Source organism: Nycticebus coucang, chromosome 14, assembly GCF_027406575.1.
Source record: "Nycticebus coucang isolate mNycCou1 chromosome 14, mNycCou1.pri, whole genome shotgun sequence".
NCBI classification, from domain to species: domain Eukaryota; kingdom Metazoa; phylum Chordata; class Mammalia; order Primates; family Lorisidae; genus Nycticebus; species Nycticebus coucang.
Window position 1 is genome coordinate 18,757,359 of NC_069793.1, and position 24,474 is coordinate 18,781,832.

The 24,474-nt window shown below is 45.6% G+C and overlaps 1 protein-coding gene across 3 annotated transcripts in view; it reads left to right on the plus strand.

Annotated features, from left to right (window-relative positions):
• The first annotated feature begins 12,216 nt into the window (after nucleotides 1–12,216).
• LRP4 (LDL receptor related protein 4) overlaps nucleotides 12,217–24,474 on the plus strand; it is a 59,686-nt gene continuing 47,428 nt past the window's right edge. For all 3 annotated transcript variants that reach the window (XM_053561622.1, XM_053561623.1, XM_053561624.1), the window contains exon 1: nucleotides 12,217–12,480. In XM_053561622.1, the coding sequence (XP_053417597.1) occupies nucleotides 12,429–12,480 (52 nt within the window). In that variant the 5' untranslated portion in view covers nucleotides 12,217–12,428. The remainder of the gene's footprint in view (nucleotides 12,481–24,474) is intronic.

Consider the following 24,474-nt stretch of genomic DNA (forward strand, 5'->3'; position numbering starts at 1 on the left):
TTATTGCTAGCAAACATTTTCAAGAAACTAGGACAAGCTTTTATCAACTTATCTAGCAGAAAAGATGCTAAGGGCAAAGTAGCTACTAAGAAATGCAGGTCATGAAATTCATGCTGAGCTATTAGGCTCTTCTTAAAAGGCTTATCTTTCTTTTTTTTTTTTTTTTTTGTAGAGACAGAGTCTCACTGTACCGCCCTCAGGTAGAGTGCCGTGGCGTCACACGGCTCACAGCAACCTCTAACTCTTGGGCTTCCGCGATTCTCTTGCCTCAGCCTCCCGAGCAGCTGGGACTACAGGCGCCTGCCACAACGCCCGGCTATTTTTTTTTTTTTTTTTTATTAACCGGCTATTTTTTTGTTGCAGTTTGGCCGGGGCTGGGTTTGAACCTGCCACCCTCGGCATATGGGGCCGACGACGCCCTACTCACTGAGCCACAGGCGCCGCCCAAAAGGCTTATCTTTCACAAGAGCAAAGCAGAAACTAAGTGTGATGCCACTGTCTGGGATTAATGTTTCAATTAAAAATGCTATTTATAGAAAAAGTCATTTTGGACTGCTACAAATCAACAGACCACACAGCTTTGGGAGAATTTGCAAAGAGAAAGAAATGTTCACAAACTCTTTACCGGTTAAGAATAACTAATGCATTATAAGAAAGTGGTTAAGAGGATAGACATGACTTGAACTGGAGCTCAAAGGTAATTACAGACTTGGACTTTTTTGCTATTTTATATTTTCAAATGATGCAAAAAGAGTTGGGAATTACACTTTTATATAGTTTGAGGGAGATTTTCTCATTCTTCTTCTTCTTTTTTTTTTTTTTTGAGGCAGAGTCTCACTCTGTCACCCTGGGTGATGCAGTGGCATTATCATAGCTCACTACAACCTCCAACTCCTGAGCTCAAGTGATCCTCCCATTTCTTCCTCTGAGAGTGCTAAGAATACAGGTATGAGACACCACGCCTGTCTGATTATTCTTGATAGTCCACAAAAATTAGTTGTGCCTTTCTCTGTCCCAGAATATGCATTTCTTGTCTTTTCCTTTTTTTTGAGACAGTCTCACTTTGTTACCCTTGATAGAGTGTTGTGGCATCATAGCTTATAGCAATCTCAAACTCTTGGACTTAAGTGATTCTCTTGCCTCAGCCTCCTAAGTGGCTGGGACAACAAGTGCCCACCACAACACCCAGCTATTTTTAGAGACAAGATCTTGCTTTGGCTCAGGCTGGTCTTGAACCTTTGAACTCAGGCAATCCATCTGCCTTGGCCTCCCAAGTGCTGGGATTACAGGTATAAGCCACCTTGCCTGGCCTGGAGTGTGCATTTCTTTTTTTCTTTCTTTTTTTTTTTTTTTGCAGTTTCTTTTGGCCAGGGCTGGGTTTGAACCTGCCACCTCCAGCATATGGGGCTGGCGCTCTACTCCTTTGAGCCACAGGCGCCACCCGGAGCGTGCATTTCTAATAGCAGTTATGTCTTCTTAAAAAATTATTCTGAGAGGGCAGACACACATATTTACTTCTCACACCTACATGCTGTGTGTGACAGACAACCCAATCTTTTTCTTTTTTTTTTTTTGTAGAGACAGAGTCTCACTTTACTGCCCTTGGTAGAGTGCTGTGGCGTCACACGGCTCACAGCAACCTCCAGCTCTTGGGCTTACGTGATTCTCTTGCCTCAGCCTCCGGAGCAGCTGGGACTATAGGCGCCTGCCACAACACCCGGCTATTTTTTTGTTGCAGTTTGGCAGGGGCTGGCTTTGAACCCGCCACCCTCGGTATATGGGGCCGGCGCCCTACTCACTGAGCCACAAAAATGCCCAGAAAGACTGGGTGCCCATAGCTCAGCGGTTAGGGCTGAGCTTGCACCAGGGCTGGTGGGTTTGAGCCTGACTGAGCCTGCTAAAACAATAACAACAACAACGACAAAAAAAAAAAAGGGCAGGCATTGTGGCGGATGCCTGTAGTCCCAGCTATTAGTGAGGCTCACGCAAGAGAATTGCTTAAGCTCAAGACTTGAGGTAGCTGTGAGCCATGACGCCACAACACTCCACTGAGGGTGACAAAATGAGACTCTGTCTAAATAAAAAAATAAAAATAAAAATGCCCCCCCCAAAAAATCAACCAAATCAAGAAAAAGCTTCGAGGCAATGCTTCATGTAGACAAGCAAATTAGGTCAGAAGGATGCAAGGGAATATACTATTAATACAATCATTAAACTTAGGATATGAATTTAGAGCTCCCACATTTTAGAATCTTAAGGATAAAAAGCTAGAATCTGTGTCTATTTTTTTTTCTCCCTCAAGCCATCCTCTACCAGGTGTCCAACCCTTTTTATTTTTCTCTGCCCCAAATTGGAAGAATAAGAGTTGCCTTGAGGCTCAGCGCCCATAGCTCAGTGCGTAGGGCGCCGGCCACATACACCGAGGTTAGCAGGTTGGAGCCTGGCCCAGGCCTGCTAAACAACAATGACAACTACAATCAAAAAATAGCCAGGTGTTGTGGTGGGTGCCTGTAATCCCAGCTACTTGGGAGGCTGAGGCAAGAAAATCGCTTGAGCCCAGGAGGTTGAGATTGCTGTGAGCTGTGATGCCATGGCTCTCTACCCAGGGCCATAGCTTGAGGCTCTGTCTCAAAATAAAAAAAAAAAAAAAGTATTGCTCAGTCACCATTACTAGGATGAAGCAAAGCTCCATAACATGCAGATATATTAATCCCTTTGTAATTGGTCCAAACCTCCTTTCCCAGCCATTTTGCCACCTCCTCTTCTCTCCCTGCGTAATATTCCAGCCAATTGTCCTATTCAGTATGCCCCCAAATATTTATTTTTTTATTTTATTTATTTTATTTTTTTTGCAGTTTTTGGCCAGGGCTGGGTCTGAACCTGATACCTCCGGTATATGGGGCCGGCGCCCCACTCCTTTGAGCTACAGGCACCGCCCTGCCCCCAAATATTGAGCTCTTTCACATCCTTTACTTCGGCATAAGCTCCTGCCTAGAATGAACCTTTCCCATATTTTCTGCTTAGTAAACTATACAACCTCTGAGACATAAGCTAACTGTCTCCACCTCCATGAGACCTTATCTAAGCTCCCAAGGAGTCAGTAGCCACCCTGTATTTTACTGTTATTATATTCTATATTTATTTGTTTACCTGAATGTCTCTCCTCTTGGACTGTGCACTTTTCGTGACCAGGGAACATGTTTTAGTTGATGTTATAATCTTTCGACTACAACCCTGAAAGTCAGAATGAATGATTTATGCTTGAAATTGGTAAATGTCTGACAAATTTAAAAAAACAACTATTGCCTATAGTAACCTTAAAGAATTTATCAAAAAGGGTAAATATCCACACAGCTTCAAAACAGGTTTAGATAAGCCCATGGATAATAGGTCCCTATAGTCATTAAGGGAGACTAGAATCTAATGTTATGATCTTATTGTGTTTTCTTTTTCTTTTTTTTTTAAGACAGGGTCTTGCTCAGCTTACTGCAGCCTCTAACTTCTCAGCTCAAGCAATACTCCTGCCTCAGCCCAGCCTCCCAAGTAGCTGGGACCACAGTGTGTGCCACCATGCCCAGCTAATTTTGTGTGTGTATGTGTGTGTGTGTGTTTGTAGATGGGGGAGGGGTGGTTTTGCTAATTTGCTAAATTGCTTAGTGTGGTCTTAACTCCTGACCTCAAATCCTGACCTCAAATCCTCCCACCTCGGCCTCCCAAAGTGCTAGGATTACAAGTATGAGCCACAGTGCTCAGCCTGTCCTATTGTTTTGGGGGTTTTTTTTTTTGTTTGTTTGTTTGTTTTTGAGACAGAGTCTCACTTTTGTTACCCTTGGTAGAGTGCCATGGCGTCATAGCTCCCAGCAACCTCCTCCCAGGTAGCTGGAACATGCAGACGCCTGCTGCATGCCTGGCTATTTTTAGAGACAGGATCCAGCTCTCGCTCTTGCTGGCCTTGATCCAGCGATCAAGCGATCCACCCACCTCAGCCTCCCTGAGTGCTAGGATTACAGGCGTGAGCCACTGTGCCTGGCCTCGGTCCTATTGTTTTGAGGGGGACATGGAAAGATAACTTTCCTTTCCATGACATACCCATTAGAGGCATCATCAGAGGCATAAACCTAGAGAAAATTTAAGCTCTGTCCTAACATTATTATGCTGTCAATCGATTCGAATTGGAAAGATCCTGATTCAGAGTGATGAGGAGACATGAACAGGCAAAGCGTATTATGCTAAGTTCCCCCCAGACATTTATCAGAAAAATCCTTCTGATGTATCCAGTTCTCAGCACTGAAATTACTATACTTGAAACTGCAAAGGTTCTTTTAGAACATGGAGTTCAACACAGTGTTATCATCCTACTTAGTCATTCTCCACTCCTCATGGTGCCAAATCAATCATTCAAGAGTTTCAGGGCAGACCCATAGCTCAGTGGATAGGGAGCTGGCCATATATACTGAAGCTGGCGGGTTCAAACCAGCTAAACAACGATGGCAACTGCAACAAAAAAATAGCTGGGTGTTGTGGTGGGCACCTGTGGTCCCAGCTACTTGGGAGGCTGAGGCAAGAGAATTGCTTAAGCCCAAGATTTTGAGGTTGCTGTGAGCTATGATGCCATGGCACTCTACCCACGCGACAGCTTAAGACTCTGTCTCAAAAAAAAAAAGAAAACTGTTTCAGGAGCCAGGCACTGTGACTAATGCCTGTAATCCTAGCACTCTGGGAGGCTGAGGCAGGCGGATAGATCCCTTGGAATCAGGAATTCGAGGCTAGCCTGAGCAAGTGTGAGACTCCATCTCTACTTTAAAAAATAGAAAAATTAGCTGCGTATTGTGGTGGGTACCTGTAGTGTCAGTTACTTGGGAGGCTGAGGCAAGAGGATCTCTTGAGCCCAGAAGTTTGAGGTTGCTGTGAGCTACGATGACATCGTAGCACTCTACGCAGGGTAACAGAGTGAGACTCTTGTCTCAAAAGAAAAAAAAAAAAGAGTTTTTAGAGATCATAATTTTAACTACTGAAGTTCATCCTGTTGCACCTACACATCTTGGACAGAAATACTTTGGAACAGACTAAGTTATTGAAGGAAAATAAGTTATCTTGTATAATACTATGTCTTATTGTCATGTTTTGAGTTTCTACTTGTTTTACTAAGTTGCTTGAGGAAAAGCAGAGAAAAATGCATTACAGATGCTTTCTAATTTGGGGGGGCAAGAATATTTATTGGGGGGGAAAAGAATATTTAAATTAACTTATTAAGCTTTCCCTTAGGAGAGTAAAAGTTCAGATGTAAGTTGAAGGAAACCAGAGCCTATATAGTGGTACATGTTTGTAGTTTAAGCTACTTGGGAAGCTGAGGTGAGAAGATCATTTAAGGCAGCAGCTGACTGTCCTGTGCATAGCCACTGAACTCCAGCCTGGGCAACGTAGTAACATTTAGTCTCTAGGAAAATAAAAAGAAGGCCAGGTGCAGTGACTCACACGTATAATCCTAGTACTCTGGGAGGCCAAGGCAAGTGGATTACTTGAGTACAGGAGTTTGAGACCAGCCTAAGCAAGAGTGAGACCCCATTTCTACTAAAAATAGAAAAACTAGGTGTGGCAGGTGCCTGTAGTCCCAGCTACTCAGGAGGTTGTAGTAGGGGGATCACTTGAGCCCAGGAATTTGAGGGTGCTGTGAGCTAGACTGATACTATAGGGCAACAGAATGAGATCCTGTCTAAAAAAAAAAGAAAACCAGATGTTAACTCATACTTAGCCTATCCTTCTTCCTAGAAACATATCATCCTGATTGTGTAGGGTCAGAGGTATAAAAAGAATAGAAAGATGAATTTAAAAAATAAACATTGTGCATTTCCCCCTTATACTTTTTATGAACTCAGTAAAAGTGCATTGAAAGAATAGAAACTATGTATAAAATATATAAAGTGCATTTAATTCAGAAACAGTTTTTAGCAGTAGTTGGTTATTTAGAGGTCTGCTTTCTGCTTTCCCTAATCACCCTATGTTCTTCTAGCCACATGAGAGTATTGATCATTATCTGAAAGTGGCAGCTGTCTTTGAGGTATTATTCCTTCGTTTATGCCATTCTTCCATCTGGAATATGCCTTCCCACCACCACGGTCTCCTTCTTTCCATAGTAAAATTTCTCCATCCCTAATGCCCAGCACCCCAAATTCATGGATCGTCTCTTCTGTTTCCATAGCCCTTTATACGTATTTCTATCACATTGTCATTGCTTTTCAAGTCTTCCTTTCTGCTAAATTTTGAACATCTTAGAGTTAGAGACCCCATTTTACTCATCTTTCCCCAGCCCTAGCAGACTGCCTGGTTTTCATTTAGTTAACAAAAACTTACTGAGCAATATATGTCTGGCACTATTCTTTTTTTTTTTTTTTGGAGACAGAGTCTCCTTTTGTCGCCCTTGGTAGAGTGCTGTGGTATCACAGCTCACAGCAACCTCAAACTCTTGGGCTTAAGCAATTCTCTTGCCTCTGCCTCCCAAGTAGCTGGGATTACAAGAGCCCGCCACAACACCCGGGTATTTTTTGTTGTAGTTGTCATTGTTGTTTGGCAGGCCCGGCTAGATTCGAACACGTCAGCACCGGTATGTGTGGCTGGCGCCCTAGCCGCTGAGCTACAGGTGCTGAGCCACGTCTGGTACTATTCTAAGGAGGATAAAACAAATAAGATCCCTGCTCCATTGGAGCTTATTATCTACCAGTGGGGAGATAGACAATAAACATGTAACAACCAAGAAGATTATTTCAAAGAATGATTAAGTGCTATGGAGAAAATTAAATAGGATAAAGGCAGTGGATGAGAACAGGCAACTTTTGGATAGTAAGGTAATGCTTTTTCTGAGACGTCATTGAGCTAAGAACAGCCATGGGAAGGGTCCATAGAAACAGCATTTGAGGGCGGCGCCTGTAGCTCAGTGGGTAGGGCACTGGCCCCATATACCGAGGGTGGCAGGTTGGAACCTGGCCCCAGTCAAACTGCAACAAAAAAATAGCCAGACGTTGTGGCAGGTGCCTGTAGTCCCAGCTACTCGGGAGGCTGAGGTAAGAGAATCGCTTAAGCCCAAGAGTTGGTGGTTGCTGTGAGCTGCAATGCTACAGCACTCTACCAAGGGCGACAGAATGAGACTGTCTCAAAAAAAAAAAGCAAAGAAACAGCATTTGAAGTAGAGGAGACAGCATGTATTAAAGTTTAGGACAGGAGGCTCAGTGCCTGTGGCTCAAGCAGCTAAGGCGTCAGCCACATACACCTGAGCTGGCAGGTTCAAATACAGCCTGGGACTGCCAAACAACAATTATGGCTGCAACCAAAAACTAGCTGGGCGTTGTGGGGGCGCCTGTAGTCCCAGCTACTTGGGAGGCGGAGACATGAGACTCGCTTGAGCCCAGGAGTTGGAGATTGCTGTGAGCTGTGATGCCACAGCACTCTACCCAGGGCAACAGCTTGAGGCTCTGTCTCAAAAAATAAAAATAAAAAATAAAAGTTTAGGGGGCAGTGCCTGTGGCTCAAGGAGTAGGGTGCCGGTTCCATATGCCAGAGGTGGCAGGTTCAAACCCAGCCCTGGCCAATAACCAAAAAAAAAATAAAAAGTTTAGGACAGGAAAGTGGAATGTTCCAGAGCTGAAAGGAACCCAGCATAGCTACAGCAGAATGAAGGAGGGGAAAAGTAGTCAAAGAAGTAGGCACAGGTCAGGTCATTGTGGACCTTGAAAGCCAGGTAAGAAGTACGGATTTTATTGTAATGTAATAGAAAGTTATTAGAAGGTTTTAAGCCCAGTAATGACATTATTTAAGAAGTCACTCTGCTATTTAGAGCAAAAATTACAAAGGGCACGTGTGGTAACAGAAAAACCATTTACATAGATGCTTGATTCATATTTGTTTTAAATGAGTATTTATTCATTGACCTACTTGTTTACCCGCCATTTAACTTTACTTTTGCTGCTAAAATAGGCATACATATATACTGAGCTATTTGCTGCAAAGCCTCTGTTTATATGTGCCAGCTGTGTGAATATCAATCTTTCAGAAGATAAAAATGTGCTAGAATGCCCCACCTTTTAGGGTGTGCCCCAGGTTAGGCCAGGGATCTGAATCAGCCATGTGCATTGGAACCTGACTCAAGTACCACTGCTGAGCTGGAAGGTGAAAAGTATTGGTGCTATAAATGATATGGAGGATTTTTAATTAAAGAAAGCACAAATGGGTGGCACCTGTGGCTCAGTGAGTAGGGTGCCGGCCCCATATGCCAAGGATGGTGGGTTCAAACCTGGCCTCAGCCAAACTGCAACAAAAAATAGCCAGGTGTTGTGGCAGGTGCCTGTAACTACTTGGGAGGCCGAGGCAAGAGAATTGCCTAAGCCCAAGAGCTGGAGGTTGCCGTGAGCTGTGATGTGACAGCACTCTACCAAGGGTGACAAAGTGACACTCTGTCTCTAAAAATAAATAAATAAATAAATAAAATAAAGCACAGAAATGCAAACCTATTCCCTGAGGTTTTCACTATTTCTAGTCTCTGGTTGTACCCTGTTGCAGCTAGATAAAGCACACTGATTTCCTAAAAGTTAGTGATACTTCCCATAAATCCTATGGATTCTTCTTTCCTACCCTGTTTCCCTGAAAATAAGACAGTGTCTTACTTTAAGGTGTGCTCCCAAAGATGCGCTAGGTCTTATTTTCAGGGGACGTCTTATCTTTCCTGTAGGTAGGTCTTATTTTCAGAGGATGTCTTATTTTCGGGGAAACAGGGTAGCTCATGGCCTTTGCACATACTGTTCCTCTTGCCTGGAAGGCCCTCCCCATCCATTCTTAGCCCGATGACTCTTACACAGAGTAAGTGTCAGTGCTTCTGACAAGCCTTCCTCAAACCCCTAAATCATGACCCACAGGAATTGTATTAAAGGGCCGCGGCATTAGAAAGATTGAGAACCACTGCCCAAAATCAAGTCTCTCTTTTCACAGGACTCTATACTTTTCCTTCAAAGCCTCTCTTTTTTTTTTTTTTTTGAGACAGAGTCTCACTATGTTGCCCTCAGTAGAGTGCTGTAATATCACAGCTCACAACAACCTCAAATTCTTGGGCTTAAGTGATTCTCTGGCCTCACCCTCCCAAGTAGCTGGGACTAAAGGCACTTGACACAATGTCCGGCTATTTTGTTGTGTTGTTTAGCTGGCCCTGGCTAGGTTCAAACCTACCAGCCTGGGTGTATGTGGCCAGCGCCCTACCCACTGAGTTACGGGTGCCGCCCAGGTGTTTTAATCTTTAAAAGCAGAGTTTCTCAACCTTGGTACTATTAAGATTTTGGCCTGGGTAATTCTGTGTTGGTGGGGAGAATGTCCTGCTCACTATAGGATGTTAAGCAGTATCCTTGGCTTCTACTCATTAGATGCCAATGGCAGCCACTTCCCAAAACTGGTGGGCATGGTGGGATGTTCTGGTAGTCCCAGCTATTCAGGAGGCTGAAGCAGGAGGATTGTTGGAGTTTAGGAGTTCCAGGCTGTAATGCACTATTATCTATCCTGTGACTAGCTACTACACTCCAGCCTGGGCAACATGGTGAGAACCCATTTCAGAAAAAAAAAGAGGTCTCCAGGTATTGCCTTATTGCAAAAATCACTCATAGTAGAGAACCACTCTTTTAAAGTATAACACTTCAGGCCTTCTTCTCTTTTAAAAGGATTACATTTATAAATGCAGGTTGTTGAATGATGCCTGGATTATAATTCTTCCAACCCACATAGATCAAAATAATGCCAATTCCTATCTTGTTTCTGTAATACTCCCTGTATTTCCTTTGAAAAGGCCATTAGTAATGGTCTAATTCAAGGCAATATTCTGATCTTAGAAATTCAGCCCCCTGGATCGTCCTAGAAAGATGAAGGAAAGGGGTAGTGTTTCTGAGGAAACCAGCATCTCTGAGACCCCTCTGGAATTGGCAGTCCCCTACATCTTTTCTAGGGGCATGTCCCAGAGGACAATAAAAGGGAGACAAACAGCCCATTCTGGCATGCTTTTCAGGATCTCTCACTCCAAACAAGAAAGTCTGCGAGGTCTGGTAAAAATAAATATGGCTTAGTACTCCTGGCACAAGAATAGTTTCTGACAGCCAAGACTTAACTCACCCTAGGGGGTGACCCACGCAGGGACTATGCACGAAGTTCCTTTCTACCCATTGATATTCCCAGTGACTCACAGCAGCCAGGGATGGCTCTGTGCACCAGACTGTGCTGAACCACGGAGGAGGACTGGAGATGCACATAGAAAACAGAGTCTCGTGAGCCTGAGCCAGACAGGGACAGCCAGCCTCCCTTTTCCTCTCCAATTCTAGAAAAACAACACAAATCATGCCTCTGGAAAGGAACCTGTCCTTTGCATACAGAATGGAAAACTGTTTATAAATTCTTAATCCCCTGACATTGAAAGTATGGGGACCGCCTGTCCTGGATTTTTTTTGGGGGGGGGCGGAGAGACAAATGTGTTCATTATACCACATGTCCCTAGTTTTTATTTGGAAAAAAATATGGTCTCCAGAATCACAAGTTCTTTCTCAACAGGTTTAAAAGGACATCTTCACAAGCAACCTAAATTGAAACCTGAGACCAACCAAGACTTCTTCAGAAATGGGAGGTGCGGGCAGGGTCTGAGGAATGAGCCTCCACTTGTCACTTTTTTGTCCTTGGATTTTAGGCTGTGGTGACGGATGAAGGCCAGAGCAGTGGACTGACTCCAAGATCATGTAAACCTGACCTGACTCTACTGCCGCCTTCAGTCAACAGGGAGAACTACATGCCCACAAAAATATCCCAGTATTAGTTACCATGGTGATGTTAGTCCCACCACTTTGCATTTGGGTAAAAATTTCAGGTAAAATGGTAATGGAGAAATACTTAGAAGGAGTTAACACGTCACTGTGTTCTTCTTGTTGTTGCTGCTGCAATGTGTGGTTTAATGTTAGCTTTGGTCAAAGAGGGTCATTTGAAGTGAAAGTCTTGAAAATTCGAAAACAAATGATAGGTCAACCTATTCATTTGGAGAAATCTCCTAATATCTACTTTGCCCTATACCAAATTACTTTTCCCTCAGTTGATATGGGTTATTTGAATCTTCCTGACTCTATTTACTGGTGAAAGGAAAGTGATTTAATGAACTCTACAGATGATTCACAGCCAGGAAATGTTGGCATATCAGCTTGGAGGGGGGAAAAAAAAAGATACATAGCTCCATAAGGATGTTGAGGACGTGGGCAAAAGGAACAAAACAAGAAACCCAGAAAAATGGAAGGCGGCAAAATGAACCCATATTATTATGAGAGGGATAGGCCACAAAGCTAAGACTAGATAAGAGTTTATATATTACGTAGTAATCCAGAAATTAAATATTGCTGGGAGGCTCTACAGACCGAAGCTGGAAGGAGGCTGAGGTCTTTGGAGCAGTGTGACTGCCAGTAAGGACTTAGGTTCTTACCCGCTCCCTTCCTTGTCAGGATCAAAAAGTCAAAGAAGGTGAAGAGGCTAACAACGCTGATTTACAAAGACAGCGAGGAGGAAGTAAGTCTGTCTGAGCCAAATCTGGACGTCTGAGCTGGGGCGATAGGACCTAGACAACCACCTCAGGAAATGAGTAAATGAAAAGGGGAGGTCGTGGAATTATTTAGCCCTACAACAAAGCTGCCTAGACCTGGGGAGGGGAAGGAGGTGCAAGAAGAAAATTTCAAAAAGTAATTTTGACAGTGACAACGCTAGTTAAGCTACAGCAGCCCAGGCCCCCACAATGTCCCGTGTTTGATGTCAATAAAGACCAAGAGGATTGAGCATCAGCAAGACTTGCGAATTCTGAGACCTCAATAAAGTCTGGACTTAGGGCCAGTAGGGGGTCCGGGTCACGTCCAGGCGACTTGGGTTATCCAGGGTGTTAGAGTGAGCAGGGTCTGAGAGTTGCAGCTGGGAAAAATTTTAAGTTAGGGACATTCGAGCAGTAGTAATGGGGACGGGGAGAGTGGGCTCTCTCAAGGGCCAGGAATGTGGGGGCAGCCAGAGGAGGAGCGGGGCCCCAGCAGGAGGCGCCGGCGGGGCAGGGGGGTCCGGGGACTTGGGAGCCCAGGCGGAGGGCGGGAAGGGGCCGGGCCGGCGCTGGGGGCGGGACCAGGCGCGGTGGCGGTGGCGGGGGCTGCGGCGCGGGGGGCGGGGCAGCAGGGCCCGGGACACCCACTCCCGGTCCCCTGGCGGGGAAGCTTCGGCTTTGGTAGCACTGGAGGTAGCAGCGGCTGGAGAGCGACTAGAGGGGGGCACCGGCTGCCGTGGACCTGGGACACTTCGCCCCTGGGGACCCTCCGCTGACTTTCTCCGCCGCGCCGTCCCGCGGCAGCCGGCGGGATCCCGGGCCGGCAGGGACTGCCGGTGGCGGCCGCAGCACCATGAGGCGGCCGTGGGGCGCGCTGCTGCTTGGCGCCCTGCTCTGCGCAGACGGTAAGCGGCGCCGCCGCGCCCGCGCGGACCGGCACATAGGGAAAGTTTGTCCCTGGGTCCGGCCGCTGCAGGACTCACCTCCCGGGAGCAGGACAGCACAGGCTGGGGCCTGAGACCCCTTGCCGTCACTCCAAGCAGTAGCCTGAGATTGCGTGCTGGACGTGGGGGACCGGGAGCTCCCCCAGCTCCTCAAGTCCTAGAAAGGGCAGTGGCGGAGGGGTTGCCGGGCCGGGGTAAGGTCTGAGGCATTCGCTCACTTTCCCTCGTTGCTCTTGAAGAGCTGCTGCTTTTTCAGGTTAAGATAAAGTCTCCGTGTCCTTGGTGCCAGTGAGTGTGTGCGGAGAAAGGGAGGCTGGTGGCTAAATCCATAAATTGTAAATAGCCCTTCCAGGGGCGGGGGAGTTTCGGGCGGTTGCGGAGAGGGGCCCCAGTGGAGGCTGAGTACTTGAGCTCTGAGGATTCCTGTACTCGGAGAACAACTTCTGGTAGCCCAGACCTTGCTCCCACCGAGGGTCTCTGGGCACTATTTGGTCGCAGCATCTCCCTCAGTGGTGTTTTGCGTTCCCTCTTCTGGCTGCGGCCAATCAGCTTCCTGCTCTGGACCCTCCCCCCCACCTCCGAAGGAGGGTGTTGGAAAAGGGACTGAAGAAGAACGCTGGGAAGAAACTGCTGGAAGGCTCCTATCCATCTGTCTTGTCCGGGGTAGGGGCAAGGAGCAGGTATCTCCGAATTTAAGAAGGCAGCCTCTTGGCCCGCGGTCTGGGGCCTTGGCCCGTAGGGGAGCTGAACGGATGGCGGCAGGACTGCTGGTTCATCTGCTCCTTATTAATAACTTGCTTGGTGCCCGTACGCAACTGTTGTGTGTGATTAGGGCTCCAGTGGAATCTGTTTCTCTGCAGCCTCTTAACGACCGTGGGTGCACCCCGTGATTTAGCAGCTGCCTCTAGTTTGTGCCCAAAGATCAAAGAACTTTGATCTTTGATCCCCAACCCTATTCACCCACTGCTATCCAACGTGGGGAGGGGGGAATCCGAATCTTCTCTTTCTCGCAGCCCAGATGAGGAGGTGGGGTTGAGAATGGGTGGGGGTTGTCTGTAGACCCTAGCCTTGCACTGGTCCTTTCTTTAACGGAGGAGAACTCGTGTGGAAATAGTGCAGATTTCAGAACCTGCCTGGCAGGATGTGCAGATGTCTAGGCACTTGTTTTAAAGATTGGTTTACCTCCCAAATCCAAAACGGAGTTCTCGTCTCTGTTATTTAAACTACCCGTGGGCTTTCAATGGGTTTTTTTCCATGTCTTCTGAAGCGCCGACTGAGCTCTTTCTCCGGGAGGAGTGGTAGCCTGGCCGACCCACGTTCTTCTTCCTACTGTGCTCTCCCCCTCCCCGGCTTTCTCCTAGAAGGTTATTTGTAGCCTCTTTGGCGTGTCGGGACAGCGGCCCTACTGGGGTAGGAATGTAGCTGTTCTTCCCACCACATGGGCCCCTTAAAGGGACAGCTATGCTTTTTGGGGGGTTTCCCCCTTCGGGTTGCGAGGGAAGGAGATGGAACTTTCCTCTCGGCCCCCTGGAGGAAGTTTTGAAAAAGATCAAGGGAAATGGCAAGGCTCTGGGAAAAAAAAATAGGGCTAAAACGGATACCAACAAAGCCAGAGAGGAGATTGTAGCCTTCTGCCCTAGGGAAGGGGGAGCTGGAAGGTTCTGGGCTGAGACTGGCCAAGAGGATTTGACTGCTCCAGAGCTGTCAAAACTGCATATCTTACATCCACAAATAGGATGGGGGTAGAGAATTGTGTATATTTAATGCTTCACAGAAAATGATGGGAGGGTTCTTGGTAACTGTTCCCACTTTGTCTTAAGGGAGACAGTTTAATAGAAACTTGGAAGAATGGGAGGCTTTCTGTGGACACGTGTAAGGGTAGTCAGTAACACGAAGATTTACACTTCACCTGGCCTGATACTGTGCCATCCTTGAAGGCCTGGAGGGGACAGAGTCACAGTTTGCCAGCCAGACTGAGCAGTTGCAGAGCCTGGAACCAGCACAATCAAAAATACTGCTATGACAATCCCTGTATGTTTAGTAGTACGCCAGTTAGGCAGAATTGACCTCAGCTATAGTGAATTCAAGACACTCAAATTTGAGGTGCTTATTTGGATTTTGGTAGGCCTTTGGGCTTTTCCTAGAGCCTGTGAGTTTGGCTTCAGCCTACATGATACTCCAACCTTAAAGAGGGAAGGTAGCTTGATTGCTGGTAATAGCCATAGGTATTTTTATCTTGAAGTTTGAGGTAAGGCAGTGGACATTTATGACTATTTCAAGAGTGGAAACCAAGTTTGTTCTGGAGATCTCTTCTAGGTAAGTGAAAAGTTGAAAATTCTGCCTAGGAGTGCATAGGTAGAAAAGAAGGTCGTATCTGAGAATAACTACAAAAGAGGTGAGCTGAGAGGAGTCTCCTTTCCATCTGGCTGTTATGGTTGTCATGACCATGGTTGCAATGGTGCTTGAGTGACCTTGTCCCTGATCTTTTGGATTTGTGAAAGATGCTTGGCTTGTCACTGATTTTGGATTTCCTCTTCTGACCTCTATTGAATATCAGATGACATCTTTGGGATTGGCACATGGTATTAAGGATGACAGGTGCAAGGGAACTAAGTCTGGCCATGTCTGATACAGGGCATGTTTGTTGGGCATGTTCTTCTGGGCCAGCAAAGGACACAGGAGGTGACAGAGGACAGGGTGTTTTATAGCTCTTTCTTCATTCCTTTTTTTTTTTTTTTCTTTTTTTTTGGTGAGTCAGGGTCTTGCTTTGTCATCCAGGCCAGAACTCATAGGCTGAAGCAGTCCTCCTGGCTCAGCTTTCTATGTAGCTAGGCCTACAGGGGTATGCCAACTCTCCTGGCTATTTTTTAAGTTTTATCTAGAGAAAGGGTCTCCCTGTGTTACCCAGGCTGGTTTGCTTATTTTTTCTACTGATTATCTGTTAGTCTTGACCCCTAAGAAGAAGGAAAATGGGAGTGATTGTTAATGTTGCTGCTTCTTTAAAGAGAAAATCTATATGGGGGTAGGTGGAGGGTGTTCCTGAATAGAAACAGAATTTCAGGGACAACTTTAAGAAGTAGTCTTGTCTTTTTTATAACATCTTATAATTATGAGACAGTTCCAGGCCCCTGGTTGCTAGGTCTGTTAGCTTGTTCCAGCCATGATCTCTCTACATTCCTTGACATAGCTTAGCCAAGAATTTTGTCACAGTTGCATGGGCATGGGGTATCTGGGCTCCAGACTGTGTCTGGATTGCCATCTCATCTTCTGCAGCGGAAGCTCTTCTCCCCTCCTCCATCTGGTAGGATTCAGTATCCCAGGGAAGACTCAGTGCTGACTGGTTGGCTGGCAGAAGGCAAGTTAGGCCTTATAAATAGCTCTGATGACGGCCTGTGCTTGTTGCTCTCCCTGCAGCTTAGAGCTGGCAGGGTCAGGTTCTTCTCCTTAGTATACTCAGAAGCATTCCCGAAACTGGGCTCTGCACTCATGCATTCATTTATTCAGCAGACACACATTTGTCAAGCACTAATATAATCACTGCACAACTAACTCAGTAATGAAGCAATGGCAGACTTGAGTTTGAATCTTGGCTTTGGCTCTTCTGGGTGACCCTGTGTAAAACAATTAATCTCCTTGAATTTAAGAGTTCTTATCTGCAAATAGGAGTGGGGTGGTAGGTAGGGTAGTAATAAATTATCACATTAAAATAGTGTTAAAATAGGGCGGCGCCTGTGGCTCAAAGGGATAGGGTGCCAGTCCCATATGCTGGAGGTGGTGGGTTCAAGCCCAGCCTCGGCCAAAAACCACACACAAAAAAAAAAAAAAGAATAGTGTTAAAATTAAATGGGATAGTATTATGTTCAAACTGTTCAGCACAGAGCTTGACAACTCTGCGTTACTATAGGGCTTGATAAATGTTAGTTGTTAGGGAGGTTGCATAAGTGGATCAGAGATTGTTCTTGCCTTTGAAATGTGGAAGCCAAGAAAATAACTAGGACTACAGCGTCGTGCTAAAATGGAGGCTTGGTCCTTCAGTCATTTTAGCTGATTTTTTTGCTTTTATCTTTTAAGGATCTCGCCCCATTTTCTTCCCCTTGAAAACCAAATGAAACCTGTTGCCCTGCAGTTGATGTTTTTCCTCATTGTTATCCCAAAAATCTTGGCTTTGATTGATAAACTGCCACTGATTGAAATTTTTGCCTCAGTCATTTATTTGGGTTGACAAACGTAAGTATCGTGCCCTCCTGTTCACACTTCAGAAAAGCGATCTTTTAAGCTATAACATCAGTCTAGAGGAGCCCACTCTGCCTTAGTTCTCCTAAGAGGCCAGGGAGATGGAGCTTTACTCTGAGAGCATTCCTGTTAGGTGGTTGAGGATGCAGCCCGGGAATCTCTCACTCCTAAGATTACTGTGACCTGGGGTGAGAGGTGCGCACTGGAGTCTCTTGTAGCTGGAACAGTTTACAATTCCAAGCTGACCCTCCCACTGGCCTGAGAAGGGAATCAGGCTCCAGAGCTCATAAGGTAGTAATTGCCCCAATTTGGGGGCTGGGCTGTTGCAGAGCTGCCTTGCCTTCCTTCATGACTACTGACTACTGTCTTCAATCAGGAAGTATCCCTGTCAGTGTGCAGGGATAATTGATGTGGGTCTCTAGCCCCTGACTCACCCCCAGCCCTCAGCTCCTCCACCCCAAAGTTTGACTCCTGTTGTCTCTTTGTTTCTTCCTTTTAAATTAGTGCCAGTGATGTGATGTTTTTGAGAGCTGCAGAAAGTTGACCGTAACCAATAGCAGCAGTTTAAAAAAGCTGAATCTCTAGCTTCCTGGCGGTTGTTTGACTCCATTTTCTGTCCTGCATTTTTGATTTAGCAAGAAGCAAATGTGCTAGGTGCCCTTGGGCACCTCTCACGCCCATCTGAGTAGACTTCATTCTTTCACTGCTTGTAGGCATTCTCACTGTCGCTCACAGCTGAGAGGATTGACTGTAAGCACTCCCTGAGTTCCACCATGCATCATGGGACTCCCCTATCATTCAGGTTAGAGTGAGGAGGGGTGGGGCGCTGCCTGAGACCCAGCTGGGGAAAGCCTGGCTGGGACTTGCTACAAGCCCTGACTTGGCCTATGGGAGCACCCGCTCACCTCTGTGTAGAGCCAGAAACAAAAGACTGGGAGCAAACTTCCCATCTGGCTGAGAGGCAGCAACACAAAGGTGCTGCTGGATAATTTATCACCAGAGATTTTCTAGAGCTGGGAAGCTCCCGGCTCCAGGCAGAAGGAGCTTCCCCCCTGTCTTGAGTGTAGGGCCAGGCAGGTACAAAGCAGGGTAATGAGAGAGACACCTGATTAGAACATGAAATAAACTGCAAGATTATAAGTGATGCTAGTGATCTCTCCAAGCTCAGCAGCTGTTTCCTGTCAGGGCTGTGGGGGTGGGGGGAGGGCATGCTCCAAGTGTTTCCTTCCCGTGGCCCCGGCCTTGGGAGCTCAACTGCCACCACATTGTGGACATGAATGAGGACAAGAGACAGCTTCTCTAGACAGCCTTCTAGAGACCAAATGGTAACAAGAGGAGATTCCATCCTTCCCCTTATTAAAGACAGTTTAAATAGGTTTCAACTGTAGGCTCAGCGAGGTAATAAGGGTGAATGGCTCTGCAATGTGTCTCCTCCAAATGGGAGTTCCTGCTATCCTGGGAAAGTTCTTCTCTGGTGATCATTTTAATACCACAGACTGGGACATATGGTCTAAAAAATACAAATATACCTCTGGAGCAGTTAACATTTTTAGAGCTTGGCTGTATCCCGGACTCTATGATTAGCATTTAGTGTATATTATCATATCTGCTCCACATAACACCCATATGAGGTAGGTACTATTAGATTTCTGTCTTACGGATGGGAAACTAAGACCAGGCGCAGTAGCTCATGCCTATAATCCTAGCACTGTGGGAGGCCGAGGTGTGTGGATTGCTTGATCTCACGAGTTCAAGACCAGCCTGAGCAAGAGTGAGACCCCCCGGGGCAGTGCCTGTGGCTCAAAGGAGTAGGGCGCTGGCCCCATATACTGGAGGTGGCGGGTTCAAACCCAGCCCCAGCCAAAAACTGCAAAAAAAAAAAAAAAGTTATTTTGGGCCGCGCCTGTGGCTCAAGGGGTAGGGCGCCGGTCCCATATGCCGGAGGTGGCGGGTTCAAACCCAGCCCCAGCCAAAAAAAAAAAAAAAAAGAGTGAGACCCCCATCTCTAAAAAACTAGCTGGGTATCATGGTGGGCACACATAGTGGTAGCTACTTAGGAGGCCGAGGCAAGAGGATCACTTGAGCCCAAGAGTTGGAGGTTGCTATGAGCTGTGATGCCACAGCACTCTACTGAGGGCGTCAAACTAAGACTTCATCTCAAAAGACAACACCACCACCAACAAATAAAACAGATTGGGAAACTAAGGCTCAGGACAGTTTGCTGTCACACAGCTAGTGAATAACTGAGGCTGGATTTGAACCTAGAATCTAAGCTATTAACCTCCAATCCATAGACAACCTCTGAAACAGGACGTTTTACATCCAGTCTATCCCAGATGATCTAGGTTGGGAAGAGGTTGGATTAACTTTCTTTGCTTTTGCACATCTTCTCAGGGAATCCCAATGCATACAGAATTACTTTTCAGGTGGTTTTTTGTTTGTTTGTTTTTTTGGTGGAGAGAGACTTTAAAAGGCTTCCAGAAAATGTGGTTTGTTGCTCCATGAGATGGAGCGTGAACCTTGTTGCGTGGACCTTGTGTTTTGAAATGTAAGTGAAGAGGAAAGCAATATTTTGAGCAGCACTTAACAGAGCACAGCCATGTACAAGCCCTGTTGGATTTGTAAAATCTATTGACAGCTTCCTGGTAGGGCACGTAGAAATCTGAAGATCTGTATAGAGACAACCTAGTTAGTAACAGCTACATTACTGGGTTGAAGGCGAGGACACTTCCAGATGAAGATAATTGCGTTAGTAATAACAACAATAACAATAATAACAGCTGCTTACTATGAACCTCATGTGTATGATCTCATTTGGACCTCCTAGTAAGCCTATGAAATAGGAACTGTTATTACTTCCATTTTACAAAAGAGAAAACTAATCCATTTCTGAATTGCTCTGTAATGTAGGTTCTGAGTTCTCTCTTCTATACCTGCCTCCTAAGAATTAGTTGATGATAAATTAGGCAAAGATAAAGGATACCATGTACCTCAAGCTCCTCTAGAGAAAGGCAATAAAACAGGACTCTTGCCACATATTCCTTCACCTCTTCGTGGTTATTCACAGCACCAACTTAACCCATGGGGGTGGCACAGCTGCTTGGTACACAGTAGGGTTTTTAGACATCTCAAGTCCTGAAATAGGTCTGAATCATGGGGTAGCTGGATAAAAAAGTTGTGGGGTGAGTCAAATCTAGAGTAGTAATAGCAAGAGCTGTTGTTTATTGGGCACTTAGTATGTGCCAGGCATTATGCTAAGCATGTTTTATGCATTAACTAATGCTCACAACATCCATCTGAGGTAGGGGCTCTTATCCCAGTTTCCTGATGCAAAGCTAAGGTATAAAGAGATGAAAATATCTGCCTAGGGTCAGACAGGAATTCTCTAGAGGAATGTATCATTCATTCATTCATTTAGCAAACTTGTATTGATTGTCTACTACATTAAACTATACATTGTGAATTCAAATACAAAGCTGTATATCACACAATTCCAGTTGCCAAGAAGAGTCTAGTGTAATAAGTGAACAATACAAAGGGCTTCTTGGGCCTAAAGCAGGGGCTTCTAACTCAGCCTGGGCTGAGTGGTTCCAGGTAGGGAAGGCAGGGAGAAGGTTTACTTTCCAGCTGCCTCCTGCTGCCAGCTACTTAGCGCTTTTCTTGTACTGGTACTATTTCCTAGGCAGTCTCTGCCTTCTCCAACAGAAGCTAATTATAGATCTCTCCAGACTCTGGTATCTCTTGGATGAGATTAGGTCCATTCCCAGGTGGCTCCTTGCTGTTACCCCTTTCAGTTTTGTCATTTTGTCTTACCATGTCGGTATCCCTTTCAGTGAGAGACACTTATTGAGTAGGCTGCCCAAGGAGCTGAAATCAGTGGATTGATTTGTCCTTTAATTAGCCTGGATGTAGTTTAGAGTCATCTCAGATAACTTATCCTCATTAAATAAGGTTTATATCTTCACATTATTGCCCAGTGGACAGGAGGAGAGAGGAGGACTATAGCATGTTATAAGAAAAACGTCCTTCACTTATATGAGTGAGATGATACCTCCCTTTCCCATTGTAATTCTAATTCCTTCCACACTGGGATATCTGCCATGCTCCAGAACACTCACAGGCACTCCTTAAACTTTCTCATCTCTGGTTCAACTTGAAAAAGCTGCTCTGTAGCTGTGTGTAGTCCCTGTCCACCTAAGTGCCTCCACGTGACAGGTGTGGTCCACCTTCTGAGCATTTGGTGGAATGGTGGAAAGCAGTGCCTCTAGATCAGTGTTTTTCTTTTTTTTTTTTTTTTTTAGATCAGTGTTTTTCAACCATTTGTATCTCATGGCAAATACATGAACCTGTTCTTAAACTTACGTGGCACACTTATGTTGATCACAAAAAGAGTAAAAGAAAAGAATATATTTACTGTGGGTTTTTTTTGAGACAAAGTCTCACTATGTCACCCTCGGTAGAGTGCAGTGGCATCACAGCTCCCAGCAATCTCAAACTGTTGGGCTTAAGCAATTGATTCTCTTGCTTTAGCCTCCCAAGTAGCTGGGACTACAGGTGGCTGACACAATGCCCAGCTATTACTGTGTTTTGAAATTCTTATCAAAATAATTTAATTAATGATCTTTACTTTTTATTTTTATTATTTTTTTTGTTGTTGTAATTGCCATTATTGTTTGGCAGGCCTGGGCTGGGTTCGAACCCACTAGCCCTGGTATATGTGGCTGGCGCCCTAGCTGCTGAGCTACTGGTGCCGAGTCTAATTAATGATCTTTAAAAGTTTTCAGTGACATACCTAAGATCCTCTCATAGCACACTGGTTGAAAATCACTGCTCTAGACGCTTGAGTGTGCATCAGGGTTCCTTGGAAAGCTTATTTAAAGTGCAGATTCTGAGATCACACTAAGAGAAGAATACTGGTCTAAAAGTCAGAATGGGGCTGTCTTTCTGGCTCTGCTATTTACCTTATGACCTTGGCCAAAGCAGGTGACTTTACCTATTAAAGGGGCTACATTAACTGCTGGGGGTTATTGTAATGATTAAATGAGAATGCAAGTGCTGGGCAGTGCCTGTGGCTCAACAGAGTAGGGCACCGGCCCATATGCTGGAGGTGGCAGGTTCAAACCCAGCCCCAGCCAAAAGCTGCAAAAAAAGAAAAAGAAAAAGAGAATGCAAGTGCTTATGCAAAAGTAGCTCTTTGCAAACTAAAACAACCCTGCAAATATAAGTATGTCTTATTAGAAGCCCTGTTCCTTCCTGAACCAACATAATACTGAGCCACTGGTTCAAAAATGGGGAGACTTCAGACTTTCCCTGCCTTACTATAATACTTTACCTTGGGGGGCCCGGGTGGGTGGATTGCTTGAGCTCATGAGTTTGAGACCAGCCTAAGCCAGAGCAAGAACCCCATCTCTAAAAATTGTTAGGTGTTGTGGTGGACGCCTGTAGTCCCAGCTACTTGGGAGGCTGAGGCAAGAAAATCACTTAAGCCCAAGAGTCTGAGGTTGCTGTGAGCTGCGATGCCAGGTCAGTCTACTAAGGTCGACAAAGAAAGACTCTGTCTCAAAAAAAAAACTTTACCTTGGGGCAAGGGAAATTGGTCTTTACCTTAGCAGTTACTGAAAGGAGAGGTCACTGATTGAGTTTACAAGCTCACTGCATATTTGTTAGTGGGGAATGCATAAATGAGAAGCACCCAGAAGTTGTAAACTTCCCCTTTTAACCTGGAGATTTTGGAGATTCTCCCAACATTAATACCATTTATTGAGAAGCAGTATAATCGCCTGCCTGGAGGTGAATGCTGGTCCCAACCCTTAGTACTTGTGTGGTCTGTCTACAGACTTAACCTTTCTGTGTCTCATTTCCTTACCTATAAGGTGGTGATAATGTAATAATAGTGCCACCACTGAATTGTTCAGAGTATTCAGTGATGTAGCAGTGAAAAGCACATGGGAAAGTGCTTAAAGGGCACTTGGCAAATATTCAATAAATGGTGGTTGATGGTTGTATCATTATGAAGCTTTTGCTGTGTGGCAGCTCTCTGCTAAGCACTTTACATGGATTATTTAGTCTTTTTTTTCTTGAGACAGAGTTTCACTCTGTTGCCCTGGGTAGAGTGTCATTTCATCATCCTAACTCACAGCAACTTCAAACTCTTGGGCTCAAGTGATCCTCTTGCCTCAGCCTCCCTAGTAGCTGGGAATACAGGTGTCTACCATGACGCCCAGCTCATTTTTCTATTTTTAGTAGAGACAGGGTCTCGTTCTTGCTCAAGCTGGTCTCGAACTCCTGAGCTCAAGTGATCTACCAGCTTTAGCCTCTTAGAGTTCTGGGATTACAAGTGTGAGCCACTGGACCTGGCCTTTTTTTTTTTGGATCTCACTCTATCACCCAGGCTGGTGTGCAGTGGTATAATCAGAACTCACTGTAACCCTGAACTCCTGGGCTCAAGGTGATCCTGCTAGGAGGCTAGGACTACAGACGCCCACTACCATCCTGGCTATTTTTGTTTTCAATTTTTTGTACAAGTGGGGGGTCTCACTGTGTTGCCCAGGCTGGTCTTGAACTCCTGGCCTCAAAGCATTTTTCCCACCTCCTCCTCCCAAAGTGTGGGGATTGCACACACATGCCACTGTGCCCAGCCTAATTTAATCCTTTCTTTTTTTTTTTTTGGTTTTTGGCCAGGGCTAGGTTTGAACCCGCCACCTCTGGCATATGAGACTGGCGCCCTACTCCTTGAGCTACAGGCGCCGCCCCAGCCTAATTTAATCTTTACAAAGGCCTTTTAGGCTCAGTACACATAGCTCAGTGGTTATGGCGCCAGCCACATACACCAGGGCTAGTGGGTTTGAACCTGGCCAGGGCCTGCTAGACAATAATGACAACTACAACAACAGCAACAACTTGGGCAGCACCTGTGGCTCACTGAGTAGGGCGCCGGCCCCATATACTGAGGGTGGCGGGTTCAAAACTGGCCCCAACTGGCAGCGCCTGTGGCTCAAGGAGTAAGGCGCCGGTCCCATATGCCGGAGGTGGCGGGTTCAGACCCAGCCCCGGCCAAATAAAAAAAAAAAAACCTCAAAACTGGCCCCGACCAAACTGCAACAAAAAAATAGCTGGGCATTGTGGCAGGTGCCTGTAGTCCCAGCTATTCGGGAGGCTGAGGCAAGAGAATCGCCTAAGCCTGGGAGCTGGAGGTTGCTGTGAGCTATGACCCCACAGCACTCTACTGAGGGTGACAAAGTGAGACTGTCTCTAAAAAACAATAACAACAACAAAATAGCCAGGCGTTTTGGCAGGTGCCTGTAGTCCTAGCTACTTGGGAGGCTGAGGCAAGAGAATTGCTTAAGCCCAAGAGTTTGAGGTTACTATGAGCTGTGATGCTACAGCACTCTACTGAGGGTGACATAGTGATACTCTGTCTTAAATAAATAAATAAATAAAATAAATACAAAGGCCTTTTAGGTAGGGCTATTAATATTCCCATTTTGTGGATGAGGAAACTGAGACTGGGAAACATTAACAAATTTGGTCAAATTTGTAGGATTAGTGGTACAACCAAGATTTGAGCCTTAATCTCTCAATGCCAGAATCCGCTGTCTGCTACTATGTTAATGTGTCTGGTGTACCAGATGATGTTTCCCTTCTTTCCTTTGAAAGAAAGCTGTGAGAAATTGGTAAGGTGGTTGGAGTGAGGAAAATGAGATATAAATGGTGAGATTTGAG